At 46.5% G+C, this 18,781-nt stretch overlaps 1 protein-coding gene across 2 annotated transcripts in view; it reads left to right on the top strand.

Annotated features, from left to right (window-relative positions):
- HS6ST2 (heparan sulfate 6-O-sulfotransferase 2) overlaps positions 1–18,781 on the top strand; it is a 163,494-nt gene that overhangs the window by 85,970 nt on the left and 58,743 nt on the right. The window contains exon 2 of one of the 2 annotated variants that reach the window (XM_060270468.1): positions 588–7,424. The exons of the other annotated variant lie outside the window; for it this stretch is intronic. Coding sequence (XP_060126451.1) covers positions 588–1,236 — 649 coding nt within the window. The 3' untranslated portion in view covers positions 1,237–7,424. Of the gene's footprint in view, positions 1–587; positions 7,425–18,781 lie in introns of those variants that run through there. 2 annotated transcript variants of the gene reach the window in all.

An 18,781-nucleotide genomic window follows, 5' to 3' on the forward strand; every position in this document is an offset into this window, starting at 1 on the left:
GCTGAGGGAAGGGGAAAGGCCATTTCTGCAGCAGATTCACACCTTTGGAATAATATTGACAGCGTGATGGCCTGGGACTCGGGCTCAGACTCTGAGCCGGAGGAATCGCAGCCTGGGACATCGGCTGAACCTAGTTTGGGGCCTGTTCCTGAAGAGCGTCCGTCTGCTTAGGTTCCCCTGCAACAAACACCAGCTGGGCCGAGTCAGGGGCCTGAGCCTGTCCTGGCTCCAGGTGCTGAGAATACCTCATTGCCAACAGCTGCTCCACGACCGGCTGGGCCAGGAGAGGCTGAGGTGGCTCCTGGGTCCAGTAACCCTCCAGCGTCTCCTGAGCTGCAGAGACTCAGGGCTGAGAGAGACCTGAGTACTCGCAGGAGGAGTGCTTGCCTTCAGGCGAGGCAGGGTGGTGAGTCATCGGGGGATCGGGACTGGCCATTACCTCGCCAGAGATAAAACGCGGTTAGACACCGCCCAGGTTGCGGGAGCAACCTTGCTGATTGCCAGATCCTGCCTGTGCTCCAGAACTGACCTGCCTTGTGTTCCTTCTCCTGACCTCGCCTGGTCTCCTGCCCTGCACCCTGCCTCAGCTTCATTGGACTGACCTCTTGTGGATTCCCTAGACTTTGGACCGGCCCTGGACCTCGCCTCTCAGTTTACCCTTGGACCAGCACAGACAGGCTCCATCACTTTCAGGTATTCAGGGAAGGCTCCAAAGATTCGCTCAATGGTTTTGCACTAAGTTGTATTATTATTCTGCTTACAGTGTCAGATATATTTTATTTATGCATTCACTGCATGTGGGTGTATCTATCTCCATTCAGTTTGGGGGCCATCACTGCCTCCTGTGGGAGTGAGTGCCATAGTTTAACTGTGCTCTTTGTTGAAGAAGTTCTCTGGCTCTTCCATCTTTCAGCGTCATTGGTCCTGTCTTCCTGTGAATTCCACCCACCAAACAGAAGAGCCCTAGTTCTCTTTGATTTCAGGGTGAAGGTTTTGCCTGTCAGGCACTCACAGCCTTTCCATAGGCTGTGGGTTCTTCCATCTTGCTTCTTTTGCTGTTTACTTATTCCGTGCCATCATCACCCACAATGCTTTTCCAAAGTACAAGGGGAAAGGTCCATTCCTGAGGGTCACATACTGTCTCAAATTCAATGCAAGGGTGGCCGCAGAAGGGGAGGTGGGCCAGATGAGGGGATAGGCACTGGCCTCATTTCCACATGCTTTGCCTGGCTATAGTTGGGTTGCTCCAAGATCTTTCTTCTCCACACCCCCAGAAAATCCATGGGTCATTTATCCCAGGGCCTGCGCTACTGAGCATCCATGGGTCATTTATGCCAGGGCCTGCGCTACTGAGAGGGATCCGAGGCAGCTGTCTCAGGTGGCAGATTTTGGATGCCACTAAAAGGCCGACCAGCTGTCCAGTTTGTTTGTCGACAGAGGCTACTCTTTTTGGTGCCAAAGGACCCTGACCTCACAGGCGTTTGCTCTCTGCCTCTCAAGAAAAAGGCGGCAATCTGGCAGGATCAAATAGATTCTGTTCTTTCATGTGTGTGAGAGAGTGTATCAAGAGACTTCTAATGCATTCTGTTCTCTTCTGTTGTGTTCCTGTTCCTGCTGTGTTATTGTATATAATGTTGGAAGCAGCCCAGAGTGACTGGGGCAATCAGCCAGATTGAGGAGGAGGAGGAGGAGGAGGAGTGAGTGTGTTGCCCACTTCAGTTGTTGGAAGCTTCCACAGGGAGACCTTGCTGTCTGTTTATGAAACTTTGTTTTTCATAAACTGCTTGGCTGATCAATAGGGCATAAAACAGCTGGTATGAGGTCATTATTTACTCTACAATTTCCAGCTCCTGCCATTGCCTAGAACTCCTTCCTTCCTTCTCTCCTGGCTTCCCATTTTTCACACCTTTTTTTGTGATAGTCAAGTTTCCTGTATATGATAGGCAGGTTTAAGACAGGTGAATTTTCACTTGTCTGTACCACTTCAGGTGGCCCATGGGGCTTACTGCATTGAATGTTCCTTTGCCCCAAAATAAAGGATTCCTGCATGTCGAAGACTAGCTCTTCAAGGCAGAAGGCTAGTCTAGAGTCCCATGTCTTTGAGGTGCTAGATTTCTATGCGCATATATGTTGAGGGGAGAGTTAGGAGGAACATTTGCTTTTATGAACCCACCCACCCCACCCCCAAAAAATCTGTGCAAAACAGTAGCATCCAGGCACAGGTGTGTTTATTGATCTATGTCTTTTAGCTTGCCCATTGTCCAAGGTGCTGCAGGAAGCATGCACTGATACCCCCCACCCATTTTACCTTCATGACAGCAGCTGATGAAGTGGACTGCAGTCCATTAAACCTTACGACACAATAAATCTGTTTGGTCTCTAAGATCACACCAGATCCTTTGCTGTTTTTCCTGTGAGGTTGGGAGAGTGTAACTGGCCAATATTGGTGGTCTGCATCACTGGGTGGAGATTTGTGCGCAAGTTTCCCTAGCCCAACCCATTGTTCCCAGACCTGGCTGGGCACTGTATCTGCCTCACCACCATCTCTCACTCTCGGCAAACTGCAATGGCAGCAGACTGCAGGGTCAGGTAAGCACAACCCTATATAGCATTGTTTGCTACTGATCTGGCATTCAGTAGGTGTGCTTGTGAGATAGCAGTGGTTTGAATTCGCCCCCGGAGGTGTATTCCATGGTCTCTCAAGATAGATGGGTGCCAACTCCACTCAACAACCGTAGATGCAGAACACCCAGGGCAGACCCACTTGACAACATCACTGGCTACTTTCCCCAGGACTATTGAGACCTAATTATTTCAACAAGCATTTTGCTGTTTGAACTGCATGCAATTTGATTTGATGTTCTGGGTGTAGATGGTTCCATATGTGGCATCTTCCATCAGTTTTGTTATGTTGTCTTAGAGATGCTACATGTGCATTGCTTTGCTTCCAATTTGCAACCTATCATCATTATTATTATTATTATTATTATTATACCACCCTATACCAGAGGTCTTTGTTGTTGTTGTTTAGTCGTTTAGTCGTGTCCGACTCTTCGTGACCCCATGGACCAGAGCACACCAGGCACTCCTGTCTTGCACTGCCTCCCTCAGTTTGGTCAAACTCATGTTCGTAGCTTCGAGAACACTGTCCAACCATCTCGTCCTCTGTCGTCCCCTTCTCCTTGTGCCCTCAATCTTTCCCAACATCAGGGTCTTTTCCAAGGATTCTTCTCTTCTCTTCTCATGAGAAGATAGGTTTGATCTTCTTGCAGTCCATGGGACTCTCAAGAGTCTCCTCCAGCACCACAACTCAAAAGCATCAATTCTTCGGCGCTCAGCCTTCTTTATGGTCCAGCTCTCACTTCCATACATCACTACTGGGAAAACCATAGCTTTAACTATACGGACCTTTGTCGGCAAGGTGATGTCTCTGCTTTTTAAGATGCTGTCTAGGTTTGTCATTGCTTTTCTCCCGAGAAGCAGGCGTCTTAGGGTGGTTCATTTTAAAAGAGTATAGGATGTCAATCAGATCACCCAAAGGCCTGGTTAAAAAGGAACGTTTTTGCCTGGTGCCGAAAGGTGTGTGATGAAGGCGCCAGGCGAACTTCCCTGGGGAGAGCATCCCACAGTCGGGGAGCCACTGCAGAAAAGGCCCGTTTTCGTGTTGCCACCCTCTGGACCTCTCAAGGAGGGGGCACATGAAAGAGTGATTATTGCTCTTGGATAAGTAGGAGTGAGAAAGATTACTTGAAACTAAACAAATCTTCCACTTAAGTACTATTAAGCTGAGCTTGGTTATGGCTCTTGTGTTGTTGAGCTAATGTTCGTGCATTGCATTGTGCACTTGCTGCCCTTTCCTGAGGAAGACACTCCTGGTTAAGGGCGTTATTGACTGGGACTGGAGAGCTCAAGGGCTCTCGAAAACCAGGAGTTTGGCATTCTTCTCTGAGAGAGCTCCATACTTCCTGACCTTTAAGTGCTGGTATCTACCTTTATCCATGATGCATGAGTCTGTCTAATTGAAGCCTAGCCCCTGAAAATTGGTTTGTTCATTGAACATGCAAATAAATTACTTTCTGTGGGCTGAAACTCAAATTGACATTTTGCTTGGGATAAAGTCCCTCTTTAATTATGTAGAAGGGGCAGAAAACTATTAGTAACCTTGAATCAGAATGATTAAAAGTGAAGTCCTCCTTGCAGCTGGAATTAATTTTAATCAGGTTTCAGCTCTTTGTATTTCTTCGACTTGGTGAAGGTGTGCTCTTTTTCACAGATTTTCCCAGTATTTAATTTCTGGGCTATGGAAATAAATGGCATTTCATAATAGTGGCTGGGTGTGGGGTTTCAATGTCCTGGACACTACCATGATGAGTGAAACCAGAATACAGAGTTCCAAGAGTCACATCATACCTGATTTTATGCCAGCTTCATTGTCTAGGTGTTCACTCTCAAGCACAATTCATAGTGCTAGTGTTGACTCTGAAAGCCCTCAGTGGTCCTGCCCCTGTCTGGGTGAACCTGCCCCTGCTTTAAGGGTTATATTGGAGTCTTTGTTCTGCTTCCACTTCACTGTTAGAGGTACAGTGAGTGGACATTAGTGACGGAGCCTTTTTGGTGCTGGCACCAAGGTATTTGGGTGGAATGCTGTTCCTGGGAAGATCCATCAGGCCCTTCCCCTTCCCCTGTGGGTACTCAAGACCAATCTGTTTGTGTCAGTGTTCTATTCTTAGGGGAATGTGGGAGGCTGCTTTTTGCTGAGTCAGACCAATGGTCCACTTAGCTCAAACCAATGTTCCACTTAGCTTTTGCTGAGTCAGACCAATGGTCCACTTAGCAGGGTTTCTTGGGATTGATGGGATTCTCCAGAGGGGTTGAAAGGGAGTAGAAAGGGGCTTAAGAAGTGAAAAGTTTGTGAAAAATAATACAGTATATCCAATAGGAACTATTTATGCTAATTAATATTATACTAATCTTTATTGCTGCATTGCAGGGGGTTGGACTAGATGGCCATTGTGGGTCCCTTCCAAATCTACAATTTTATGATTCTGTGTGATGGGAGGGAATTCCAGGGGGGTAGGTGCCACCACATTAAAGGCCCAATTATTATATTGTGCAGAACGGACCTCCTAGTGAGAAGGCATCTGTACTGTAGGAGGAACTCCTGATTGTTCCCACTTGGTGCCCTGGGACAGGCTCCCCCAACCCCTTGACCCATGTGCCCTTCTGCTCTGCGGAGATGACATGCACAGGCCTAATTAATCTGACCGCCTCTCTGGCCTGTCTCTTTTGATTCCTATCTCTACACAGCAGGAGGGTGACAGATCCACAGTTTTACAAATGTTTGCTTGGAGGGAGGAAGAGGAGGCAAGCTTTGTGATTTTGTGCCATTTTTTTTTTAATACATTGTGGGGCACAGATGTCCTTCCTTGAAGAAAATCGAAAGCTCATCAGGACCCCTGGTGTTTATCTCCAGAATCAGGCAGCAAGGCAGTAATCTGAAGCAGTGGAATTAATACAGCCGGATGTGTATTGTGTTTTAACTGTCACTTACTAAAGCGAAGTGAGGGGGGTGAGGGAGAGAGAATGGGTTTCTGTTAATGGGACTATGGAGCTTGTGTGGTTTCACAGGGAAACACAGGGAACTAAACAGCTAATTTTGGTTTTGTCCCCATCCTCTTCCCTCCCCCACCCCCAGCTCTACAAAGGCAACCCTGGAGTCTCATCTGCACCACACCGTTAAAGCCATATCGTGTGGCTTTCAGAAGTTGTGGCTTCCCCCAGAGGATCCTGAGAACCGCAGCTTGTTAAGGACGCTGCTAAAAGCCTCCATTATTCCCTTCCCAGAGTTTCCTTGGAAGGAGGATTGACTTTTAATTCACTTTGGGAATTGTAGCTCCAAGAGGGTGATAGGGGGTCTCTCACACTTGGGACACGGGTGGCGCTGTGGTGTAAACCGCAGAGCCTAGGGCTTGCCGATCAGAAGGTCAGCGGTTCGAATCCCCATGACGGGGTGAGCTCCCGTTGCTCAGTTCCAGCTCCTGCCCACTTAGCAGTTCGAAAGCACATCAAAGTGCAAGTAGATAAATAGGTACCGCTCCAGCGGGAAGGTAAACAGTGTTTCCGTGCACTGCTCTGGTTCGCCAGAAGCGGATTAATCATGCTGGCCACATGACCCAGAAGCTGTCTGCGGAAAAACACCAGCTCCCTCGGCCAGTAAAGCAAGATGAGTGCCGCAACCCCAGAGTCGTCTGCGACCTAATGGTCGGGAATACCTTAGCACCCTTAAGAAGCTACATTTCCCAGAATTCTTGGTGGAAAGTGATATGATACTGCTTGAAATGTACAGTGCAGGTGTTGTCATGCGACAAAGACACATGGGAGCAGGGACAGCAAGGCAGGCTGTAACTGTCAAATCCCGAATGCCAAAGTGTAACTGTCAACTGCCATTCTAGGCTTGAGTATCCATCCAGTTCTGTGTAACCTGACAGTCATGAACATCTTTGCCTCTGTGTTTCTGAAACTATATTTTATGAAGAACAATGATTTAATAAAGTCTTCATTATTTAAACGAAGAACTCTGCTGAATTAATTGCCGCTGCGCGTCGGGTGTATAGTGAGACTAAGGAAAAGGAGGAGCCTGGGAACCTACAGGGTCACCTTGCTAGCCTGGTAGGCACTGGCTGAGCACAGGTTGAGCCCGGTGGGGCAGTATTGCCTCTGAATGCCAGTTGCTGGAAATCGCACTGGGAAGGGAGAGTGCTCTTGTGCTTGAATCCTGCTATTGGTGGACTTCCCACTGGAATCTGGTCGTTTGCTGTGAGAACAGGACCCTGGACTTGATGGGCAGTTGGCCTCATCCAACAGGGCTTTTTCTTAACATGCTTAGGGAAAACTATGCTGTCCTGAATCCAGTTTAAAGACAAAGAGCCTCGAGGAGGGAAGTCACCCATTCATAGTTAAGAAAATTTACAGAGGTCAATCCAATCTTTGGAGGAACTGTCCAGTCCAAGACCAGTGCAAAGAACCTTAAGAAGGGAAGACTGCTAGGGGTCTTTAAGGGGCCAATTGAGACTTTTATTTGGACATGAGGTTGGGTAGGCACACAGGTCACAATCTTTCCTGCTATGGTGAGATGTATTATTGGATTCATGTTTCAACTAATAGCAATTATTCCCTGTTTCAATTAATAGCAATTGGCATCTATACATACATAAATCAGCATTTGCAAAATTTAGGCAAACATTTGTCCTGCTTCACCCTTGTTCTTTGGGTGATGCATGAGTTCAGAGATGGAAGGCTCGCTTTGCACACAGAAGGTTCAAGGTTTTCACTCTCCAGTTAAAATGGCCTGTTGGCAGGTGGTGAGAGAGAGTTCTCTGCTTGGGAGGTAGGAGAAAAGTACTCTTTTGAATCCATGGCTTGTTCCTCACCCCTTAACAAGGGCGTAGCCAGGATCAAAACTAGGGGGGGGGGCAAGCCATGATCATTCAGGGGCGGGGCCACAAAGTGGGAACGTGGGCGGGGCTACAGGGCCAGCTGGCCTGACGACATCGTGGTGGCGGCAGCGGCGGCAGCGGCCACCTTGTGCTTCTGGGGCTGGCAACGGCGGCGGCTACCCTGCTTGGCTGGAGAGGACGGGAGGGTCGGGCAGGCAAGAGGGGGTGACAGGGTGGGCGAGGGCAAGGCAAGGCACGGCCGCAGTCACGACGGCTCCGAGGCGTTGCTGCATATCAGCATAATATTTCAACCATGTTGTGGGTTCAAGCCCCACCTTAGGAAAAAATTCCTGCATTGCAGGGGGTTGGACTAGATGACCCTTGTGGTCCCTTCCGACTACAATTCTATGATTCTATTGATATATACCCATAGCATATGCATCATTCTGCTTTCTTGAATTGTCCTACTCCTAGGCATAGCAGCCAACTCCTAGAGGCCTAGGTGCCTCCCCCCCCCAATTACTAGTAAATACCGTATGTGAAAGAGTCATCCCCCCCATGTTGATGGGCTTTCTATGTGGGGCTTATCTGCCCCCCCATATTTTATTAAGAATGGAAGAGGGAGGGAAGGAAGGAAGGAAGAAATAGAGAGAGGGATAACTCATATTTGTGGGTGCCTCTGGGTGACGCTGTGATGCTGGAACTCTGCAGCAAGAGGACGGGAGGGTCGGGCAGGCGAGAGGGGGTGGCAGGGCGGGTGAGGGCGTGGGAAGGCACAGCGCAGTCACGACAGCTCTGAGGCGTTGCTGCATATCAGCATAATATTTCAACCATGTTTTGGGTTCAAGCCCCACCTTGGGGGAAAAATCCTGCATTGCAGGGGGTTGGACTAGATGACCCTTGTGGTCCCTTCCGACTACAATTCTATGATTCCATTGATATATTACCATAGCATATGCATCATTCTGCTTTCTTGAATTGTCCTACTCCTAGGCATAGCAGCCAAATCCTAGAGGCCTAGGTGCCTCCCCCCCCCAATTACTGGTAAATACCGTATTTGAAAGAGTCACCCCCCCCCATTTTGATGGGCTTTCTATGTGGGGCTTATCTGCCCCCCCCCCAGTATTTTATTAAGGATGGAAGAGGGAGGGAAGGAAGGAATAATAGAGAGAGGGATACCTCATATTTGTGGGTGCCTCTGGTGATGCTGTGAAGCTGGAACTCTGCAGCAAGAGGATGGGAGGGTCGGGCAGGGGAGAGGGGGTGGCAGGGCAGGCGAGGGCGAGGCAAGACAGGGCCGCAGTCTCGATGGCTCCGAGGCGTTGCTGCATATCAGCATAATATTTCAACCATGTTGTGGGTTCAAGCCCCACATTGGGGAAAAATTCCTGCATTGCAGGGGGTTGGACTAGATGACCCTTGTGGTCCCTTCCGACTACAATTCTATGATTCTATTGATATATAGCCATAGCATATGCATCATTCTGCTTTCTTGAATTGTCCTACTCCTAGGCATAGCAGCCAACTCCTAGAGGCCTAGGTGCCTCCCCCCCCCAATTACTAGTAAATACCGTATGTGAAAGAGTCATCCCCCCCATGTTGATGGGCTTTCTATGTGGGGCTTATCTGCCCCCCCATATTTTATTAAGAATGGAAGAGGGAGGGAAGGAAGGAAGGAAGAAATAGAGAGAGGGATAACTCATATTTGTGGGTGCCTCTGGGTGACGCTGTGATGCTGGAACTCTGCAGCAAGAGGACGGGAGGGTCGGGCAGGCGAGAGGGGGTGGCAGGGCGGGTGAGGGCGTGGGAAGGCACAGCGCAGTCACGACAGCTCTGAGGCGTTGCTGCATATCAGCATAATATTTCAACCATGTTTTGGGTTCAAGCCCCACCTTGGGGGAAAAATCCTGCATTGCAGGGGGTTGGACTAGATGACCCTTGTGGTCCCTTCCGACTACAATTCTATGATTCCATTGATATATTACCATAGCATATGCATGATTCTGCTTTCTTGAATTGTCCTAGGCATAGCAGCCAACTCCTAGAGGCCTAGGTGCCTCCCCCCCCCAAAAGAAATTACTGGTAAATACTGTATTTTAAAGAGTCCTCCCCCCCCCCATGTTGATGGGCTTTCTATGTGGAGCTTATCTGCCCCCCCCCCAGTATTTTATTGAGGATGGAAGAGGGAGGAAAGGAAGGAAGAAATAGAGAGAGGGATAACTCACATTTGTGGGTGCCTCTGGGTGACGCTGTGATGCTAGAACTCTGCAGCAAGAGGAAGATACCGGTACACCTGTACAGGAGCCTTGTAAGCAGCTTTCTCTCTGCTTGATTTACAGCAGGCACATCCTACAGGTAGATTGTGATCTACCAGTAGATCACTGGATGTCTGTGGTAGATCACTGCTAGATCACTGGCACCCCTAAAAAAAGCTCACCCAAATTTTTCCTCCTCCCTAAAAAAAGCTGAACTATGACCTGAAGCCCTAAACAAAAATGGGCCTCCCTCCCTCCTAAAAGAAGCTCAACAAGTTTGACCTAAACCCCCCAAAACAGGGCTTCCCTTCCTTAAAAAAACTCAACAGCTTTGACCTGAACCCCCCAAAAGGGGGTAGATCACTCCCAGTTTTTAACTCTGTGAGTAGATCAGAGTCTCTTGGGAGGTGGCCACCCCTGATTTACAGTATACAGATGCAGGAGGAGGGGCAGACTGGAACACCAATGCTTTTTATAAACATCACTGTGTCTATCAAAGCTACAGCCCCCCCCTTCTTATTCACTTCCTTTTAGCCTTGCAGGGCCACCTTTGTCAAATTGAATCCTCTGCACCCTCATTAAATCGCCAATAGAACTGTTAATGCGATCCCTGAATGCCCATTAACAACTCCCACTGAATAACAATAGGGTGAATAGGGTGGACCTTGCCTGAAGGGATATTCTGCTCCATTGTCTTAACTGCTTAAGTACTGGTAGCCACTTTGCTTTATTTATTTGATGTGTTTTTGTTACAGCTGTGTTCCCGCCCCCAGCAAGTGGAGAGCTGCTCTTGCTAAAGCAAAGCCCTTTCCACTTCAGTTTTTGGAGGGGCAAAGTATTGGTTATGGTCTGTAAAATACAATAATTTTTTGCTTCTAGGGGGGGGCAGCTGCCCCCTCCTGCCCCCCCTGTCTACACCCATGCCCCTTAATCATAATTAAGTCAGTGAGCCTATGGACATCAGAAGCATCCCTACAACCCTTTCCCAGATCACATTTCCTTTGATGTTTTGGAAAGTATGACACAGCAGACCAAGGGAAATGGGTGAGAAGAGGGAGAAATGTAAAGTACTACACTTGAGCAAAAAGAAAAAAGAAAGAAAGGCACAAATACAGGATGGGAGACACCTGGCTTGAAAGCAGTACATGTGAAAAGGATCTAGGAGTCTTGGTAGACCACAAGCTTGACATGAGTCAACAGTGTGGTGCAGCAGCTTAAAAAGCCAATGCAATTCTGGGCTGCATCAATAGGAGTTTAGCATCTAGATCAAGGGAAGTAATAGTACCACTGTATTCTGCTCTGGTCAGACCTCACCTGGAGTACTGTGTCTTGATATAACTCGCTCGCTGGACAAACTCAAGAGGCTGTGAAAACGAATGAAGGATTAACACCAGATTGATTTATGGGAACCACCTGGACTATATAGGACCTGCATCAATAGGAGTATAGCGTCTAGATTGAGGGAAGTAATAGTACCACTGTATTCCGCTCTGGTCAGACCTCACCTGGAGTACTGTGTCCAGTTCTGGGCACCACAGTTCAAGAAGGATACTGACAAGCTGGAACGTGTCCAGAAGAGGGCAACCAAAATGGTCAAAGGCCTGGAAACAATGCCTTATGAGGAACGGCTTAGGGAGCTGGGTATGTTTAGCCTGGAGAAGAGAAGGTGAAGGGGTGATATGATAGCCATGTTCAAATATATAAAAGGATGTCATATAGAGGAGGGAGAAAGGTTGCTTTCTGCTGCTCCAGAGAAGCGGACACGGAGCAATGGATTCAAACTACAAGAAAGAAGATTCCACCTAAACATTAGGAAGAACTTCCTGACAGTAAGAGCTGTTCGACAGTGGAATTTGCTGCCAAGGAGTGTGATGGAGTCTCCTTCTTTGGAGCTCTTTAAGCAGAGGCTTGACAGGCATATGTCAAGAATGCTTTGGTGGTGTTTCCTGCTTGGCAGGGGGTTGGACTGGATGGCCCTTGTGGTCTCTTCCAACTCTATGATTCTATGATTCTCCATCTTGTGTGTCTTTGTTTGCACTGAACCATGTTTTGTTAAACCATGGCCTAGCATTATGTGCAGATTCTGCCTAGTGGTTTAACTACGGTATACTTTGTTTAAAGGAAAAGGGTAAAGGTACCCCTGACCATTAGGTCCAGTCATGGACGACTCTGGGGTCATGGTGCTCATCTCGCTTTACTTGCCGAGGGAGCCCAGGACCTCCCAGGGAAGCGCCATAGATCAGTGCCCCCAGATTCAATCATCAGCATTACCAGGAGGGTCTGGGAGAGAACGGTTTCTGTAATCTGCTGCCAGTCAGAGTGGACAGTGCTGAGCTAGATGAACCAGTGGTCTGATCCCATGTATGGTACCATACTATGTTCCAATGGATATTGCAGAGGGAACATGGCCTAGCATTGCCTGTTCTGACTGGCAGCTGCTCTCCTGGGTCTCAGGCAGAGGAGGGTCTTTCCATCACCCACTGTCAGCTCCTTTTTTAACAGGAGATGCCAAGGATTGGCAGATTGGGGGGGGGAGAGCAAGCAATCCCATGGCCCATCCCTAGTCCTTTAAAAGTGATTAACCATTTTCACCCAGGCATGAAACAGCTTCTGCTTCTTCTTTTGGAGGATGTTGCCTTTTCTCAAACGTGTGTTTTGTAGCCTACATGTGTTCTGTGTTTTGCCTAAATATTTATGATTTTTAAACATTTGATTCATTCTGGTTCATTTAACCTTTTAAACAGAAGTGTTTGGGTGTGTGGGTTTGGGTGTTTCAAATGCATACGAAACAACAATAATTCATGCACAATTTTAAAAAGAAAACAAGGACTCTCAGAGCATTAACTTCTAAAAACCCATTTATGGGACAATGGGTAGTTGGGTACCAGCTTATCTCCTGCACCAAGAAGTCACATTTCATGTGCTGGCAGGATGCTGTTCATGGAGGCCAATCTCTACCTCTAAGGCTATTTTTGTAAAGTGCTTGGAGTTAGGAATGAGAGAATCATATTGGGCTGAATGTGTGTTTGAGGGTTATAAATAACCTGTGTATTTTAGAGAACCCCCTCTTTGACTTTTTCTTTTTTACTATACTGACTGAAAGCTTGATCGGGTCAGGTTTATACATGCAGCAGTCAAGCACAGAACAGAAATTCTTATGGTATTATTCTGATTTACGCAACAAAAATAGATGGATGTAAAATTCGCTTTCTAGCAATGAACAAAGAAAAACTGTAGAGTTGGAAGGTACCCCAGGAGTCATCTAGCCCAGTGTTTCTCAACCAGTGTGCCTCCAGATGTTTTGGGACTACAACTCCCATCATTCCTGACCACTGGTCTTGCTAGCTAGGGATGATGGGAGTTGTAGTCCCAAAACATCTGGAGGCACACTGGTTGAGAAACACTGATCTAGCCCAACCTTCCACAGTGCAGGAGCCATATATAAGCAAAGCAGCTGTTCTATCCCTCCTGACAGCTAGAGGATCTTGCTATAAGCTGTTTTATATCCTCAGATAATTGGATAAGCTGCTGGGGCTGTTACCTTGACCACAGTAGTCCGAGAAAACCTTTCATATGGGTATTCTTGTTTAACTCAAGTTACCTTTGCCCGATCCCAATCCACACCTGCATGTTCCTCCAACTCCGGGTTCCCCCTGCTCCCAACCTTTACCTTTGCATGCAGGAGGTCCCAAGTTCCATCCCCACCAGCAACTCACATCATATAACAGACAATGGTGACACTGGTGTGCTGCTGCCAGCAACAGTTGACTGTAATAAGCTAGATGGGACAAAGTAGTTTAGCATCACTGCTGTTGTAACCAATCATTCATTCATTCATTCGTCTGTCATGTTCTACAGCCAAAGATATCCTAGCGATTTAAAACTGCAGCTTGCTGAATGGATCAATTCCTCATCCTTGTTTTGTTTGTAAAAATTAATTTTAAAAGATTTGCAGTAGAATATTGCATAATTCTCCTTTGCTGTGGTTGAAAAGAATGCAGATGCATTTAATTTGCAGCATCCTCTTCTGCTGGGCTTTGAGGCTTGCACTGGAAGTGGAAGTAGTTAGACAAGAGCCTCTTCTGGAAGATGCAAGTCAAGCCAGGCCATAGTGTACTGTCAGTTCCAGCTTATCCATGCTTATGCCTCCCAAACATAGTTGAAAATCACATGTGGATTCCCCACTTCAATTCCAGATTGGCTACTGAAAAGTCATTTGTCATGGCTGCCAAAGTGAACAATGGGCACTCTGGATGTGGCTCTGCCCACCTCCCTCTAATACTTTTGAACCCAGTGCCTATAATTTTAGTAGTTCTACCTGTGTGGGGTCACAACTTAGTGATAATGATAGAGGATGTTTATGTGTGACCACTGGATTCTTAATTATTATTTCCCCCTTCTCTTTTTCTCTTTTCCCAACCCCCACCCCTGGAATTTCTGGCTGCGTTGGGCATGTGTGATCTTTCACCAACAAATACCTCTCCTTTGTTTGGAACTACCAACATCAAGGTAAGGCAAATAACAGACCTTTGGAAATTGCTTGATCTTCCTCATTTGAGGCTGTATCCATGAGGAAGAGTAACCATATTTTATTAAATTGAATCAGTTCATAACTTACTGTTTTAGAGTAACCCACAAACATGACCTAGACAATTTACTGTATTAAGAATTTCAGATATGTCAGGGAGCCCCGATTTCCAAGAAAACTCAATCTGTGGGCCTTCCCATCAACATTTTAAGTCTTTTTTTAAAAACTATTTCAAATCTATGCCTCCAGTTTGCTCCATGCACCACAGAGTTGGAGAATTTGGCATAGGATTCTATGTGACTTTGGTCTGGTCTGGTTAACAACCAGCCACAATGGGTGAGATACTTCAGAACCACAAGTGTTAAGCGAGCAAAGACAAGTGAATGCCAGATTTATGGAGGTCTCAAGCCAAGTGTTGAGACACAACAGAATACACAACACAACAGAATAACAAACACAACAGAATAACAACGCAAGAGTGCAGTTTCACTGCAGAACAAAGGAGCTAAAAATTGTTATGAGCCTGGAGTCAAATGCCAGGTTCTCTCTCCCGACTTTCCCTGAGCTTTTGTCTGAAATGAGCCTGAATTTTGCTGCAGGTCTAAAGGTACATTCTGCCCAAATTTGTTACAATTCGGTTCAGTGGTTATGGAGAAAGGCTGTTTCATCCGTGTGCGCAATGCCTACATATATATATATATATATATATATATATATATATATATATATATATATATATATATATATGGGAAGATATTTCTTTCAAAAAGGAAGGAAATGAAATTCAGTCAGGTAACCACTGCTTTGCTTACCTCTGTTATTGTACATGTGCTGCCTTCAAATGCACCAAATTATGATTATCTCTTCCTTCGTAATTAGCAATTTGCATAACGGCTTGCATGAACAAGAAGCCCCATGAAGGATTTATTCAACTTCCTGGGATATATTTTCTGTTATGCAGTGCAGGAAGCAAACAATGGGAAATGGAAACGGTCCCAGAAGCCCTGCGTTATTTCCAGCAAGCGCACATAATTAACAGCTGCACTAATTGTTCAGCACCAGAAACTCATTTGCCTTTCTATAGACTGGGAAAACATTAATTTTACAAGTTATTGTCTTGGGGTACTCAGTCCCATCACCTAGAGCCAGCCAAGGCAGGTCTGCAGTTGCCCACATTTGCACTGTGTCACCTGCAACAGTTTCCAGAGTGCTGCTGCTGCAGCTTTGAAATATGCATTCATAGTTCATTGTCAGAGCCTATTTTGAAGCATCTGAACAATGGCCTTGGGTGTATTTTTTGTTGTCCCTCAGGCTCCATCCACAAAGCCACATAATACCAGCATTGTGAATGTGTCATGGTCATGCAAACACACTGGAACCAAACCAGTAGGTGCTGCAGTGTGCCCACCAGAGTCCTTGTTTGCGGCATAGGAGGGGGAGCCAATTCCAATATTCATATCTTAGCCCAGGGATGTGAAACCTGTGAAGGCGGTGATGGAAAACAGGGTGGGGTGGGAGTTGTAGCCTAAAACAGTGGCAGGTCCTGGAAGCCTGCAGTAGGGCAATGCTGAACTAGATGGATGAGAGACCTGGGTTCCCCCTGTCTCTGCTGGAAGCACAGGCAGCCTCTTGTTCACAGCTAAGCACCCAACCAACCCTTGAAATAATGCAACACCACTTCATTTAAGAGGCAGGTTGATTTAATACTGGACGAGCACAGCATCTCATTTAAATGCTTGAGCTGGTGCAGGCATGCGAGAATAATTTACCTTCTTTTTCTTACAAGTGTCTTTCAGCATTGGCTTTCACCCTGCTAATAAAATATGAACTATTAAGGGTTTTTTAATTCAATCCACATTTATTACAATTTGAGTGTGAGGCCGTAAATAGCACTTTAGTAGGTGCCTCAAGTGGAGTGTGACCTAAACGAGCAAATCATCTGTTTGGGGTTCTGTCATTCGTGTGTGTGTGTGTCCCTCGGTATTTGTATCTCTTGGTAGGGAAGAGAGGAAGACTGAGGTTGTTTGGGTACTGATGGGCAGTTAATCTAATCAGCATTTTGTATTATCATTATTGTGATGGACAAGTGTGCAAATATTCAGAGATTATCATTGCACTTTCACATAAGTCTTTGCTTCTGTAAAATTCCCAACCTCTTTCTGACTTGGTGGTTATTGAAAAGGGGTTTCTGTATATGCGGGGCAGCCACTGGTGAGGGCTCCATAGAATAATGAGAGGCAGGTCAACTCTCCTCCATCTGATTTGGAATTTGGCTCAGTGAATGCAAGGTATTTGCACCCTCCCAAGGGAAAAAAACTTGGAAAACCGCTGTTTCTCCAGATCTGAGTTCTGAAATCTAGAGGGGGCACCCAGTTGGCAAAGGGAGTTCCAAACTAATGTGTTCACATTATGTCTCTACCTCCCACCCCCTTTTTAAAAAATAATCCAGTCACCTTAGGCAATTTCCTCTTTGGCGAAATCTAAATCAACACAGCAGAGGAAAAGTTATTAACTGAGTCCTGGGAAATCATAAATCTAGATATGATTTAGTTAGAAATAATTAAAACATCCATGCATTTTTTAAATAAAAAACCATTCCATGAAGCGTTATTTACATAGCTTTCAATTTATTTCTCTAATAATATATGTGTTCCCCATTCCCTTAAATAAAACAGCCACCCCTCCCCCATTCATGCAGATATCAAGACAATCTACAGGGGGGTAATTTCTGTTTCTTGATCTTTCACCAATGTTTGCTCCTGAGCTGACCATGGAATCCTCAGGCACCGGCTTTCTGGGTGGGTATTGGGGTCACTGTTCTGCATGGGTCTTGCTCCTTCCTACAGGGTCGTGTCTCGAGAGTAGCGCTGGGGGAATTGTGTTTTGGTTCCACGATCTTCACACTACTGTGTACCACAAGGTTAACCTTGCCCCCAGTTCTGGTTAACTTCTATATGAAACCACTGAGTGTGGTCATTCAGTATTTTGTGGCAGAGTGTCATCTGTTGAATGGATGACACCCAGCGTTACTTCTCCAAGTGTCTGCATCAGGAGAGAACTGTAGTCTGGGTGCAGAGGTGGAGTGGATGAGGCCCAATAAGCTGAACTTGAGCCCTGGGAAGATTGGAAGCACTGTGGGTTGGTTGTTCCTGTGTCCAGTAGTTTATCTGCTTGTCTTTTCTAGTTGGGGTTAGGAGTTTGGAGGGTTTCTTGGCTCCGTCTTTGTCGCTGGAGGCTCGGCTATGGCTGATACTCCAGCTGAGGCCATGATTGGACAGGGATAGTTTAACCATGGTAGTTCATGCATTGGTAACCTCAAGACTCCCGTTATTGCAAAGCATTGATCGGGAGGCTCCAGCAGGTGCAAAATGCCACCACAAGACTGGGGATAGACCCTATTGCTGGCACATTACTCTGGTTCTCAAAAGCTTTCCCTGGCTGCACATCCTCTGCTGGGCCTATTTCAAGGCTCTTACATGAACCTTCTCTTGTAATTCTTACAACAACCTTATAGGGTAGGAAAATACTATTATCCCCATATTACATAAGGTGAAGTATCACTGAGGGTGAGGGAGGCCTTGCCTGGTGCTGCTTAGTGAATGTCACAGATTCCATTCAAAACAGGGGACTTTTCCCAATGTGCACCCTGGTCTCTTAATTGCTCTGCTAACTCTTTTTCTGGGGCCCTAATGGAATAGTTGATCATAGTGGGGAGGCTTTGTTGGCAAACCATTTCCCCATGACTGAAATACGTATATGCTGTATTCTTACGCAATCTTGGTTAAGACCAGGTCAATACTGCATTAATTCAAGCTTGGTGCTGGATCTGAGAAGTTATTGGAGTAAATTCAATTTGTGTTTCTCAGCTGTGATGAGGGAGCTACCTTCTATTGTTCTTAAGGGCAGGAGTGGGAAAGCCATGATAACTGTGGGGACTTTTTCTTGTTGTTTATAAGAGCTTTCTGTAGGGTTTGCGTTAGGGCAACAACATGCAACATCTCTCGCTCAGAACAGAGGGACATCAGAAGTTGCTTTGTGCAGAGTCAGCCTATCTATCCATCTATGTGATCCATGCGGGAGGCACATTCGCAACCCACAGCGCTGCGTCTGCACACACGTGGGTTGTGATTCAGTGCTTATGCGCAAAGCACGATTTAGTGTTTTTGCCCATGTGTGAGTGAGAAGTAACCCGTTCCGGGATTTTTGGGTTCGGCGCGGTGTGCAACCCGAAAACATGCAACCTGAAGCGTCTGTAACCCGAGTAGTTCACTATTGTCTAGAGAGTCTAGAATGAGGCCTCCTCTGCACTATGCATCTGAAAGAGCATCTAGCCTCTAAATAGTAATGCCCCCCCCCAAAAAAAGAATTCTGTGAAATGTAGTTTGTGTGTGCTTTGATATCCACAACAGCTGTCACTGGCTACTAGCCATGGTGTTTATGCGCTGCCTCCATGGTCAGAGGTAGCAATGCTTCTGAATTGCTGGAAGCCACAGGAGGGGAGAGGGCTCTTGTGCTCTGGTCAAAGGTTTCCCATGGGCACCTGGATGGCAACAATGAGAACA

This window comes from Zootoca vivipara, chromosome Z (assembly GCF_963506605.1).
Source record: "Zootoca vivipara chromosome Z, rZooViv1.1, whole genome shotgun sequence".
In the NCBI taxonomy this organism is placed as follows: Eukaryota; Metazoa; Chordata; class Lepidosauria; order Squamata; family Lacertidae; genus Zootoca; species Zootoca vivipara.